Source organism: Pinus tabuliformis, chromosome 3_2 (genome assembly GCF_031772625.1).
Source record: "Pinus tabuliformis cultivar Carrire ecotype Pingquan chromosome 3_2, CPIR1, whole genome shotgun sequence".
NCBI classification, from domain to species: Eukaryota; Viridiplantae; Streptophyta; class Pinopsida; order Pinales; family Pinaceae; genus Pinus; species Pinus tabuliformis.
Genome location: NC_142302.1, coordinates 1,105,777,039 through 1,105,790,332, shown reverse-complemented (window position 1 = coordinate 1,105,790,332; position 13,294 = coordinate 1,105,777,039). Strand labels below are relative to the sequence as shown.

At 40.9% G+C, this 13,294-nt stretch overlaps 1 protein-coding gene across 7 annotated transcripts in view; it reads right to left on the bottom strand.

Annotated features, from left to right (window-relative positions):
• Nucleotides 1–7,629: 7,629 nt before the first annotated feature.
• LOC149184533 (E3 ubiquitin-protein ligase UPL3-like) overlaps nt 7,630–13,294 on the bottom strand; it is a 67,346-nt gene continuing 61,681 nt past the window's right edge. For 5 of the 7 annotated variants that reach the window (XM_089417578.1, XM_089417575.1, XM_089417574.1 and 2 more), the window contains exons 9-18: nt 11,892–13,287; nt 11,616–11,726; nt 9,874–11,433; nt 9,520–9,750; nt 9,279–9,383; nt 8,907–8,987; nt 8,730–8,801; nt 8,462–8,590; nt 8,261–8,374; nt 7,630–8,168 (exon numbers count right to left, since the gene is read on the bottom strand). In XM_089417578.1, the coding sequence (XP_089273704.1) occupies nt 8,103–8,168; nt 8,261–8,374; nt 8,462–8,590; nt 8,730–8,801; nt 8,907–8,987; nt 9,279–9,383; nt 9,520–9,750; nt 9,874–11,433; nt 11,616–11,726; nt 11,892–13,287 (3,865 nt within the window). In that variant the 3' untranslated portion in view covers nt 7,630–8,102. The remainder of the gene's footprint in view (nt 8,169–8,260; nt 8,375–8,461; nt 8,591–8,729; nt 8,802–8,906; nt 8,988–9,278; nt 9,384–9,519; nt 9,751–9,873; nt 11,434–11,615; nt 11,727–11,891; nt 13,288–13,294) is intronic. The other 2 variants (XM_089417580.1, XM_089417579.1) reach the window with 2 other exon arrangements.

The following is a 13,294-nucleotide window of genomic DNA, read 5'->3' as shown; positions in this document are numbered from 1 at the left end:
GCCTCTCTATCAGTACTCCCGAACTATCCCTGCCTCTCTGTCAATACTCCCGAACTATCCCTGCCCCTCTGCTACAACTGATCACTCAATTCGAAATCTCAACTTCCTAACCCTAGAAATCAAACTCCAAATCAATTCGTTCTCTCCGTGTGGAAAAAGTTGGGCAAAGAACAAACAAAATTTGTTTCATTGAAATGACACACAGCATGCATGGCCATTTCCTTTTCCTTGGTACAATTCAAACATATCCATGGATAACCTACATGTAATCCATATGTAGAATGAACATGGTAATAGTATGAAAATTCCTAATCCTCGAGGAACCCCTACTGCAGCAAATCTGAATCTACTTCACCTACTTGATTTTAATATACATTATCAAGTTATTCTCTGAATACTGAAGCAAATTACTTCTGCAGCCTACACTACTTTAATATTTGATTACATGAAACAAAAAACTGAGCAAAGAACAAGATACATAGGACACAGTTATTTTTGGACAAAATAGTCCCCGGAAAAACCCAATGCGGGAAAACCAGTGCAGTAGCTCTAAGGGTTTTCTATTATTGAGCAGTGGTTCTCAATACAATGCTAGATGCCCTCCTAGCAATCTAGTGACAGAGAAAATACAATGGTGGAAAAACTGAGTGAGTTTTACCTCACTTCACCCAGCAGATTCCAGCTGATCCCGCAGCAAAACTAGCTAACCCCGACTATCTCTGCGTTGGCCCTACGTCAGCTCTGCGTTGTCTCTTATGCCCACTACGTCAACCTTCCCGGTTGTTCCGGCAGCTCTAGCTTTCTGCGTGGAGGGCAGCTTTAGCTTTTGCACTAGCCCTTCTAGCTTTGTGTCAGGCCTGCGTGGGCCCAGATTGGCCCAGCGTCAGTCCTCCTAGCTGTTGCACTGCCTCCACTAGCTTCTCTCTGCCTCTTTGTCAGCACTCCTGAATTATCCCTGCCCCTCTGCTGCAACTAATCACTCGATTTGAAATCTCAACTTCCTAGCCCCATAAATTGAACTCCAGATCAATTCGTTTTCTCCGTGTGTGTTTCTAAATGAACCCCAAGCCTCCTCCTTATACTTTTCTCATTGAGACTTCAACAGCCGAGATTAAGTCTCTAATCAACGGCTAAGATTAAAACTTGACTTGATCCACTTTCTAGAACATTCTCACCCATATTTTGATTAATGCCCATTAATACTTTAATTTTCCTAAGTTTAGACTTAAGAACCCCATTCAAAATATTAAATATTTTAATAAAATACAATCCGGGAGGAATTTCACCAAACGATTTATGGGTTCTTTAGAACTCATCTGCCTTAGCCTCTCCACAATTTTCATGGCTAGAGCACATCTGATGCTAACAAAAACTAACACTCCCTCTTAGCAAGGAATGTGCTCTAGAAACAATGTCTAACTGCATGTTTCTCTGTCTCTGAAGCATCTCCTTTCTGCACTATTGCTGCCACCAACATTGTGTTGTTGTTGTTGCCCATGACACTGCCACTGCCACTGTTGCATCTGTACTATAGCTCCCTCTGCATCTACTACTAAAACTGCCATTGCTAGCTCTGCACTGCGTCATTTTCCAATTGTCGTTGCTCAGCAACAGAAAAGCATCCGAAATTTCTGAACTAACAGAAAAGCATCCGAAATTTCAGCATAATACCATGTGAATGTTGGAATCTGACTGCTACTAGTCTCTGACCCTCTGAATCTTTTGCGCTGTTGTTGACTTCTGCACTGCTGCCAACGTTGCTCTGTGCTGATAAATCTCTGGTCTCAAGCTATTGCATCTGTCTCTCCAATCAACTCATTGCATCATCTAGCACTAAGTCCATCTCGGTACTACTAAATCTTGGGCTCCCGTAGCAAGGAATTGATCCAAGAGGTGGACTCCTCGAGGATCCTGCCCACATGTAGTCCTCTCGACTACAGTTCTACATCGCCCCATTTCCCTCTTGGAGATGCGTGGGCACTCATGGCAAACTCATCTTCGTCAATTTTTGTGGAGCAGCCTTAGGATCATGTTTCTCATCCTTATCCTTTTCCTTCAAAGGACACTCGTATGCAAAGTGGCCCAACTCGCCACATCTGAAACATTTCACCTTTGAAATGTCCTTCCCAGTGTTGCAGGAACCGTCCCCCCCCCCCCCCCCCCGCCAAGGATCCAAAGGCAGATCCACGTCCCATACGAATCCGCCACCAATCCTTCGATGGAACCGTGGATCAGAAAATCAGGTTCATGGTTCCTCCTTTTTTTGGCGATTCCTGCAAAATTCGATTCGTGGGGGTCCGATCCGCGGCTCCTACTAGCCAATCTGTGGTTCCTATTTCCCAATCCGCAGATCCAGAAAGGGTCAGGTGCGGATCTATGGAGGTTCGGGCATGTATCCACCGCAAATCGCGAGCTGATCCGATAGAAGGTGGACAGTTTTGCGGGGTGTTTTTTGTTTTTGGAAATTTCGAACTGTTCTGTGAGGAACTACACTTTCCAAATACTCCCAAGGTGCCCCTTGATGCTCCCTAAACGCTTCCTAGATGCTCCCTAATGGTAATGTTAAATTCTTAAAGTAAAAGTGACATTCTCCTTTATCTTTCATTTCCATCCTTTTATTTAAATTTTTAACATTACCATGAAATGACTCAAGGATGTTTGAGTGGTTCCAACCTCATCAGACTTCATATGGAGAAAATAGAATTTCATATCTCATTCAAAATTCAATAGACTTAACAGTTTTCAGGATCAATGGGATTGTGGCGTTTCTTTGGATTATATCATGTATGAGGGCATGTGATTGACATTTAATCAAGAGCAACAAGCCCTATATGTACCCCAGTGCTGGTGTTATTGATTGTTGAACTCTTTTGTCATGGCCTTAGCAATTATATACCCTTCACTCAAGTCAAAATCATTGATAAGGCATGTTAAGCTTTCTCTACCATATTATAAGGCTTGGATTAAACTGTTTGATCAAAATTAGGCAAAGTTGACTAAAATCCCTATAGATTTGAAGTTAAGGCAAAGGCTAGACAAGAGAAGAGGAATCTAGATTGTAGATGGTTGATGCTGGAATAATTAATCATTGATGTACAATGGATTCCATATCTATCTTGATTAATGTAAAAATATGCATGTTTTCATGTCTTCTACGACTAAATTGGTATTTTGGATGTTTTTTTAATATAAACGCAAAAAAATATAAATATATATATATAGTAGACGCTTTCGAGACGCTTCGCTTCCTAGATTTTTGGAAAATGATGCTTTCGCGTCCCCACTTCCAAAAAACATCCCCGCTTCATGCAACATTGGTCCTTCTGCTTTTGTTGTCCCTTTGATGTTAGAGTTGTGTTCTCCTCCTCCTCCTTGGTCTTCATGCCACTCCCACTGCTACCATTGAGGTTGACCCTAACCAAATCCCTCCTTAATTCTTCTTGTTGAATTGTTGCCCACATCTCCTCCCATGAAGATAGTCTTTCCCTACCCAATATACTTTGGACGAAGACTTGCCATTCATCCGAGACTCCATTCAGGGTCATCCTTACCATTGCAGTACACTGAGTAGACCCCACTGCAACAAGCTGGTCTCTGGTGTCTTGAAGACGATGAAGATAGGAGTTAACTCCTCCCTTCTGCATCAGTGTTCGTTGTTGTTCTAAGTACATCTTTCGTTGTTCGGAAGAACCTTCATACAGTGAAGACAAAGCTTCCCACATCTCTCAGCTGTATCTTTGCCCTGCAAATGTGAGACAACATGATCTTGAACTCCATCGAGTATGAACCTCTTCGCCTTCCCTTGCTCAGCCTTGTACTTCTTCTTTTGATCATTGTCAGCAAGAACAACCACAACACTTTTGACGTAGGCTTCGAGATCGTACTCCTCCATTCAGGGTCATCCTTACCATCACAGTAGACTGAGGAGTAGACCTCACTGCAACAAGCTGGTCTTTGGTGTCTTGAAGACGTTGAAGATAGAGTAACTTCGAGATCGTACTCCTCCATTCAGGGTCATCCTTACCATCGCGGTAGACTGAGGAGTAGACCCACTGCAACAAGCTGGTCTCTAGTGTCTTGAAGACGTTGAAGATAGCAGTTAACACCTTCTTCCTTCTGAATCAATGTCTGTTGCAACTTTTGTTCTAAGCACATCTTCCGTTGTTCGGAAGAACCTTCATACAGTGAAGACAAAGCTTCCCATATCTCTCAGCTGTATCTTTGCCCTACAAATGTGAGACCACATGATTTCGAACTCCATCGAGTATGAACCTCTTCGCCTTCCCCTGCTCGACCTTGTACTTCTTCTTTTGATCATCGTCAGCAAGAACAACCACAACACTTTTGACGTAGGCTTCGAGATCGTACTCCTCCAGAACAGCTAAGATTTTGGTCTTCCACATGACATAGTTGGAAGCTCCTTCCAACCTATCCTGATCTCTGAGCCCATGTGATGCCATCTCACCCAAACTGTCGAATTGACTCCTCTAATCACTGCGAAGCACTGGTCTGTTACCCGACAAGTGAAAATTCAAACTTTTGGTGAGAAAAATCCTCCGAGGAGAAAATTCCCCTTCTATGTGTCTTCACTCTTTTCCGACAGAGTTTTGCCCCATTAGAAACTACGTCCTTCAAGCACTGCACTAAGGCTCTATGTCACTCCCTTTGCCTCTAGCAGGCTCACGATTCAGAAATCGTACCTCTCTGTCGACTCTCTCAGAGAGAGATTTCCTCAAAATCTCTACTTCCCGGCAAGGACTGCACAATCCCTTCAAGGGGATTTGAATTGCTTCCAAGTGCAGCTTTTGGCCTCTCTACTCAACGCTGGATCAGCTCTTCCTGTTTCAAAATCAATGCTCTAATACCATGTGAAATTCCTAATCCTCAAGGAACCCCTATTGCAGCAAATTTGAATCTACTTCACCTACTTGATTTTAATATACACTATCAAGTTATTCTCTGAATACTGAAGCAAATTACTTCTGCACCTACACTACTTTAATATTTGATTAAATGAAACAGAAAACTGAGCAAAGAACAAGATACATAAGACGGTTATTTTTGGACAAAATAGTCCCCAAAAAAAACCAATGCGGGAAAATGGGTGCAGCAACCTGAGGGTTTTCTATTATTAAGCAGTAGTTTTGAATACAATGTTGGATGCCCTCCCGGCAATCCAGTGATAGAGAAAATACAATGGCAGAAAAACTGAGTGAGTTTTACCTCACTTCACCCGGAAAATTTCGGTTGATCCGGCAGCAAAACTGGCTAACCCCAGCTATCTTTGTGTTGGCCCTGCGTCAGCTCTACGTTGATGCTTCTGCCCACTGCGTCAACCTTCCCGGTTGTTCTGGCAGTTCCGGCTTTTTGCATGGAGGGCAACTTCAGCTTCTGTGCTGGTCCTTCTGGCTCTATGTCAAGCCGCGTGGGCCCAGATTGGCCAAGCGTTAGTCTTCCTGGCTGCTGCGCTGCCTCCACTAGCTTTCTCTCTGCCTCTCTGTCAGTACTCCCGAACTATCCCTACTCCTCTATTATAACTGATCACTCAGTTCGAAATCTCAGCTTCCTAGCCCCAGAAATCGAACTCCATATCAATTTGTTCTCTTTGTGTGTGTTTCTAGATGAACCCCAAGCCTTCTTATACTTTTCTCGTTGAGACTTCAACGACCGAGATTAGTCTCTAATCAATGGCTAAAATTAAAACTTGACTTGATTCGCTTTCTAGAACATTCTCACCCATATTTTGATTGATACCCATTAATACTTTAATTTTCCTAAGTTTAGACTTAGGAACCCCATTAAAAATATTAATTATTTTAATAAATACAATCCAGGTGGAATTTCATCAAACAATTTTTTGGGTTCTTTAGAACTCATGTCCCTTAGCCTCTCCACCAATTTTCATGGCTAGAGCACATCCGATGCTACCAAAAACTAACAAATAGGACATAGTGGATGTTAGAATCACAATTGTTGTTAGACCAAAACCCGCAAGTGTTAGTTTTTGCTACAATCACCAGAGTTAGTATCCACGAGATGTGGTTAGTCGATGTCACGAAACACACGAAAGCGCTGAACCCAATGTCCAACAATCTCCCCCCAATGCGAACCAAATGAGTTTCAAACTCAAAACCTGGCTCTGATACCACTTGTTGGGATCACGATTGCCACTAAGACCAAAACCCGCAGGTGTTACTCTCCACTACAATCATCAGAGTTAGGTCCATGAGAGGCGTTTAGTCATTTTCGCAAAACACACAGGAAGCGCTGAACCCAATGTCCAACAGTGGAGTCCGTACAAACCCTACCCGACCTTGAAAACAGGTCAGATAAGATCAGACCCAATCAGATTTGTCCATAACTGATTTTCATTTTACCAGGAAGACTAGAGCCTGGCTTGGTCAGCTCCAACCGGTCTGACAAGACTCAGCTAAGAATGCCAAGACTCAGTCATCGTAGTCCAACTCTAACAAGAATTTGCTCAAGTCAGACTGGACCTATGTTAGAAAAGGCCCAAAATAGGCTATATCTGTCCCACTTTTTCACTTTTCTCCTACTGTGTTTTGGTGTTAAGTTTCATAGTATGGGTTTGGCACAGCTCACTGAAACCTAGGAACCTTGTAGCAAGTTAGGGCATGATATCATCAACCTACCTCTGCTAAGCATTCCATACTATTGGTTCATAACTTCAAGTCATGGTCTATGGACCATCGCATTTTTAAGGTATAGATACACATTGTTGGGAAACCAAATGTATTATTTTTGCGTTATATTTAGTGTTATGATTCAAATATAATTTCAACAGCAAATATTTGTATTCTCTGGAAATTGAGTATTATATTTCTTGGCCAAGTCATGAGTCAAGTTTGACTGACTCGACCAAAATGAATCTTATGTTGAGTTGAGCCTAGTGACTTTGGAATGCACAATATGTCAAGTCTCGTTGAGGAGTGTAGTGACTTGAAATACACAAATATGTGTGGTCTTGCTTATCAGAGCAGCCTCATAAGATGGGAACATTTGCTTTGTTGCAGCCCTAGAAAGCACAATAAATCTGCAGTTTTCCTCAGTAACAACTAAAAATAAAAGCATACGCTTCCTTGCAAGACTTGCACATGTATTCATCGAATCCCCTAAGAATGGTCCTTGACTACCCATTGAGGGCACTTTCCCATAAAATGTTGATTCCTCTCTAACTGACCAAAGCCCTAGAGCTTTTTTAACAAGAATCATTGATTTAGCATTACAATGGTACTGGCAAACTATTTGCAAGGGTGCTTAAGTAATACATGCCACCTTTTTATAGGAAGGGTTAGTTCTGCCTCTTCCACGGTTTCCGTGAAGACCACAAAAATGAGTTATAAAGAAAAGGATTAATACCATTCTACTAAATATCTTGATTTTAATGAGCTTGAGAGAGTCCTATGCAATATTTAATCATAGTGCCAATAGTATACCACACTTTTAAACTAATATGGTAAAAGAAAGTGTCAATTTATTTGTTTATTTGAAGAGAAACTCAGTACTTGATCACTGCTAACAGAGAAAGTGAGCGGCCATAAGTTTTCATTTTTTGCACAACCTGGAACATAAAATTATTTAGAAGATAAAATAGGAAGTGAACGGAAATATAAAAAGAGAGAGGGCATCAATTTTATTCAGAATAAATTTTCATTATATGGACAAAAGGGATAGCTTTGCTAAACAAGACATTTCCCATGACTAGCCTGGAATATGCACATAAATAATTCTTGACCGCTAAGTGAATGGGAATTTACAAGGAGATGCAAACCACATTGCAGCCCTTTATGCAATAGGCTGAATTGACTTTCAACATTGCTGCTAAACACAGCTTGCATATGGAACAACAATTGCTGCCAGCAAATCTTGCAGTGACTAACATTCTTTGCTCCAAATAAGAGATGACAGAACAGCTGCTCCATTTCAAAAGGTTAGCCACTGGACAGTTACATGGCATTGAATTGAGCATTAACATTCAATAACAGAGTGGATGCACAAAATATGCTCAATAGTCAGAAGAAACCATTGTTTACATATCAGCATGCAACTCTTTCTTTAATCCAAATAAAAGGCATCCGAATTCAAGAAAGGTCGAAAGACCCTTGCCCTTCAGTGATGGCATACATTAACCTTTCGCGCATTACTTCCTGCATTGAGGTGCCACAACGAACCATTTCAGATATCATAATGTCAAAGGGTACAGTAAAACTAAACAATGCTAGTGCAGATTAAAAATAACCTTGCATGAGTAAGGAGGAAGTTTGAGGTAGTTGGCACACGTCATAACACTAGGTAAGTCTCCATCAGTAGCTTGAGCAGTTCCTTTGATTCCCCCACTTGCTCCTGTTGAATGCTGCAGACAAGCAAATGTAAAATCTAGTTAGTTATTACTCAAATCTGTTGCTTCCCACTTTAAGAGCATTTAATCCACTAAACTTACTTTCCGAACTATAGTCAACTTTGGATTTAATGCAGCTAACCCTCCCGGAGGAAGCCTTGGAGCCCCAGTCACAAATCGCAAAAATGAGCGCTGTTCCTCAGGAGTAAATTCTCCAAGGATTTCAAGTAGCTACAGCCAAACAAAGAGATTGTACCCTGATTAGTGGCAATTCCAAATAACCTCAAGAAAAAAGAATTCTTCTTAATTTCAGATTCCAGAAGGAAAAAAGCATTGAAATTCATTCAGAATAACAGCAGCAAATGCTTACATTTACAATGGAAGGACTACTGGATGTATAACCATGATCAAATTTGATGTGATCCACAAGTGATTGAGCCTGCTAAGAAGAATACAACTTCTGATGATCATTCCCAGGGACTGAAAAATTGCATAAAAAGACTTCCAAGTGTGACATTAAAAATTTCCAGAGTACATAAGTACTAACCGCCCATAACTCACGTCCACCACAAAGTAGTGATTCAAGTTCACTTTCACTAAATATTTGCAAGGATGAAAGGGGGAAAACCTGCAAAATGAAACAAAAATATCTCAAGCATCAGTGCAAACCATTCTTATATAAAGCAAATTAACGCAGGCAATTCACCTACTCTCAATACTATTTACAAATTTGAATGGACCAAACCGCAACTTTATACACCCATTCCCAATAATTCACTTGTCCCTTTACTCACCAGAAAGTTGCATGTTGTGTTAGGCCGGGCTACCATAGCAGATCATTTCTATTTCCTGACTAAATACCTAACATAGTCTAACAGTACAGATAGAATCCAAGTCTAATAAATTCCCAAGCACTAACCTGATTAAATCCAGCCCGGAATGCTTCCATTTGTGGCATGATACCAGTTCTAACAGTTGCATCTACAACTAAAGAAATATATTCCTCCAAGTTATCGATATGTACCTGCAACAAACAATATGTATATAATCAGATACTCAAACCACAGAGTATAGGAGGTGGGCTACCTGATTAAGAGATGATTGAGATGAGTCATGTAAATTAAAATTTTAAAAAATTCCAAATTGAGGAACGGAAGTACCATAATGTTGTTCCCTTCTGATTTTAGCACATAATCGGAGTAACCAGGAAGTGTAAAATCAAGACAGAGATCATCAATTCTCGCATTGTGAAATAGTAAATCAGATGATGCCTTCCCATTATCATCATCCAATGATTCCAGGAACTTCTTTCTATGAACAAGCGCATCCATTTCTTGCAAAGTTGTTCCAAGCTCTCGATCAAAGGACTGGATATCAAATAAATCAAGCTCCTGTGCAAGAATTAAAAAGAATCAATTTTCGCATTAACTCTCCTCCAATACGAACTAAAAATCTTCCTATGAATCATTTTTCGCTCTAAATGAAATTGACAAGCCTGACATACATAAGAGTACCTGCTTAAGCACCAATTTATAAAAAGCTGTTGAAAGAGGTAAATCTAGAAGCCGCCCATCCTGAAGAGCTTTTGCCATAACTTGTCCAAGAAGTCGGAAATAATTTATTGCCTTGGAAAATTGACTTCCCTGAGAAGAATCTGCATTAGGTGGCCATGGGCGAGGAAATAACCCCTGAGAAGCCTGCACAAACTCTTCAGTTTCAACTGCAGAGATTCTACTGACTTCGTTTGTATGCAAAAACGCTCCATGCTGTTCAACATCCCACATCTCAACATTTTCTTCCATGGCAGATTCCTTAGAACAAGAACCTGACCTCCACATTCCAAGCACTTTCTTTTGTAATTCATGGCTAAGAAGTGTATAGAACTCTAAGGTTGGACCTAGACCTGTACCAACCTCTCCAAAGTACTCCACTTCAAGAACTGCCTTGTGACTACCATACATCTCCATCACCTTCATAGCCGAATCCAGTATACGGAGCCTGTCAACACGAACCTTTTGACGCTGCACCCTACCAACTCGTACTTCTATATTACTATTTAAGTTTGAATTTTCAGCACTCTGCTGCTGCTGCAAGCGCTGTAGGGCACGAGACAAACCAAATGAAACCGAATAAAAGTACTGCCTTCTTGTCTCAAACGGAAACAAGAAAGGGCAAGCTTTGGTTAATTGGTGGCACCAAGAAGGCAGACCACCACTGAATACTGCCAAGGGATCTTGCATTTGCCGTGCTAATTTTGGAGTTAGTTTGCTACTCAGGAACTGTTTTTGAGGGACAATAGGACCTTTGACTTTCAATTCTTGAAAGTTAATTACTTTCCCTTCTGCAAATGCATCTGATGCTTCTAGAGCCCTAAGACGAGGAGATAATTGATTAAGACCTTCCAAAACTCTAAGTAACAACAAAATATCATATGTACAGTTTGATTTTTCAAGGTCACAAAGAAGCTCTCCTCGCAAGATACTATCTAAAATTGACAATCGGCCCCATGAAGTCTGAAGCCTCGAGTTACTAGTGGCAGAATTCTTAAGAGGCCTAGGAAAAGAAGAACCTGCAGATTCTCCTGCAATATCATTTTCTTCTGGAGTGGCAACTCTCTGATATGTAATATTGTAAACTTCATCTCCAAGTCTTCGTCCCTCGTAGTCCAAACCTGTATACATTTTTTCATCTTCCTCATCTGCCCCTGCTTGTCGCTGAATAGCTTGATAAATTGCTAATGACCTATCAAGTTGCTTCCCACCCATGAAAAAGTTCAATCTAGGAGGAATCATGGTTGGGTCCACCACTGGCAGGGTCTGAGAATCTCTGCTCCCTCTAGCGCCTTTGCAACTAATAGATACAAGTCGAGACATAGCAGCTCTAGCGAAGGACAATGATCCTCTTGAAACTAAAGAGACACCTCTCAAAAAATCACTTCCTTGGCCACTTACCAACATGTTGGATCTACTATCAACTCCAGGAAATGATTGGGATGCAGTTTCAACAGTTGTAGCAATCTCATCGTGATCTCCTAATTGCACATCATGCACCCTCTCCACCATAGATGGAGGGGCCTGTCCTTCTCCAAACAACTTCAGAATCAGAATATATCCAGCAAAATCATGGGGAACATTACATTGCTCTTACTAGAAAGTTGAAATATCAACGAAATTTGCCAAAGAAGTTAACAATAATTTTTATTTTAATAGCCCTTCTATTGATGCAAATTTTAGGAAAATATTTAGCAATTTCTCACCAAACGTTCTTCCAGATGTTCTTCATATTCATCATCTTCATCTTCAGAAATATCTTCTTCCATTGCAACAGACTCGTCCATTTCAATGGGAGAAACATCAAGGTCCTCTTCCTGCAGAAGATGTAAAATGCAAAGATCTTTACCAGGACAATTTCAAGAAGAGTTTATTGCTCCCAATAATTGATAGAAAGCAATGCCATATTTAGCACCAAACACGCTTCTTGGATAACAAACAAGTATGAGAAATTAGCACTTAATCCTAACATAAACCCATACCTCAGGTCCTGACTCTCTCTGGGGTTGCCTTGACTGTGAAACTCTGTCAGCCACTATGCTTCTGTGAGGAGCAATTCTTGTCTGTGAAGCCTCTGCCTCCTCTATGTCAAGTTTTGAAACAGCTTTTTCCTTCCCCTTTGAAGAGCTTGCATTTGAACCATCTAAATCCTGCACAGCGGAACTTCCTCTTGCCGCTGAGGTCTTGGGTCTGGTTGAAAGAAGTCTTTCAGATTCTCCTGGCACAGATGACGATGGGGATAATGAATTAGTTGCCCCAGAATCACTTGCACAGCCATCTGAAGAGCTTAAATTTGCTGAGGAATTTAGGGATGCCTCACCTATTTGAATTCTAGGCCAAAGAAATTCTTCAACAGCAGCCAAATTAGCCAAAGAATCAATGAGTATCATATTTGAAGAATAATCCTGGAGAGATGTTTCTCCTTCTGCTCTACAAAAACGCAGTTTAACAGGCTGTGACAATGCACTCAATCCTGCTAAAATATTTGCATTACCACCACGCAATCTCCGTGCATGGCTAAGAATAACAGGAAAACGTTCTAAGGAGGATAATGCATCCTGCAATTTATGAATTAAGATTGTTAGAGGAGTTTCCTTCCCATCTTCAGCATTGACTGGAAGAGCAAGTCTGGTAAACCACTTGAACCTCTTCAACGCCTGATGAAAAACCCTAGCTGACTCAGCATCTGTCATGTTCTGTTTGGACAAAGCTCCACATGAAAAATAATTTAGTAAAGATGCAATGACCCCACTTTCAACAAACTCAAAAGTGGAAACACCGTCACCTTTAACAAGTTCTGCAAGTATCTCAGCTAGAACAACCAACAATTGTTCATCATCAGCAGGTGCAAGCCTTCCTGCTTTGTCCTTGCCTTCCAATTCATCATTTAACTTTGTGCAAAGACTTTTCAAATTGCAAAGGCTTTCTGTCATTCCTCCATCAACCATCCTTGAATTTGCAGGGAAGTATGTATCTTTGAACTGTTTAGCATGAGCACAGATGGTTGATCGAAGATCTGTCTTAATTATAGGAATTGTTTCATCTCCAGAAGGCAATTGTGAACCAACTCTTCCAGTATTTAAACCTCCAGATTCTTCCTCTCCAGCTGTTTCACTGTTTGACCTATCCGAATGCATATTACATGTGGAATTTGGGACAGATGATCCTGAAAGACAATCTTTCTGCGAGGCAAAGACCTGTACTGAAGATGAACTTGACAGATCTGCTGATATCAATGTATCTATTGCATGAACAACCCCTTCTTTCACGAACAACTTGGGAAAAGTATCAGGAAGTTTTTTTATAAGAAATTCTGCTATCTGTAGAGCAGGGACCAAAACATAGGGATCTTTCCATGCTAGAACACCGGCCAAAAAGCTGCAGA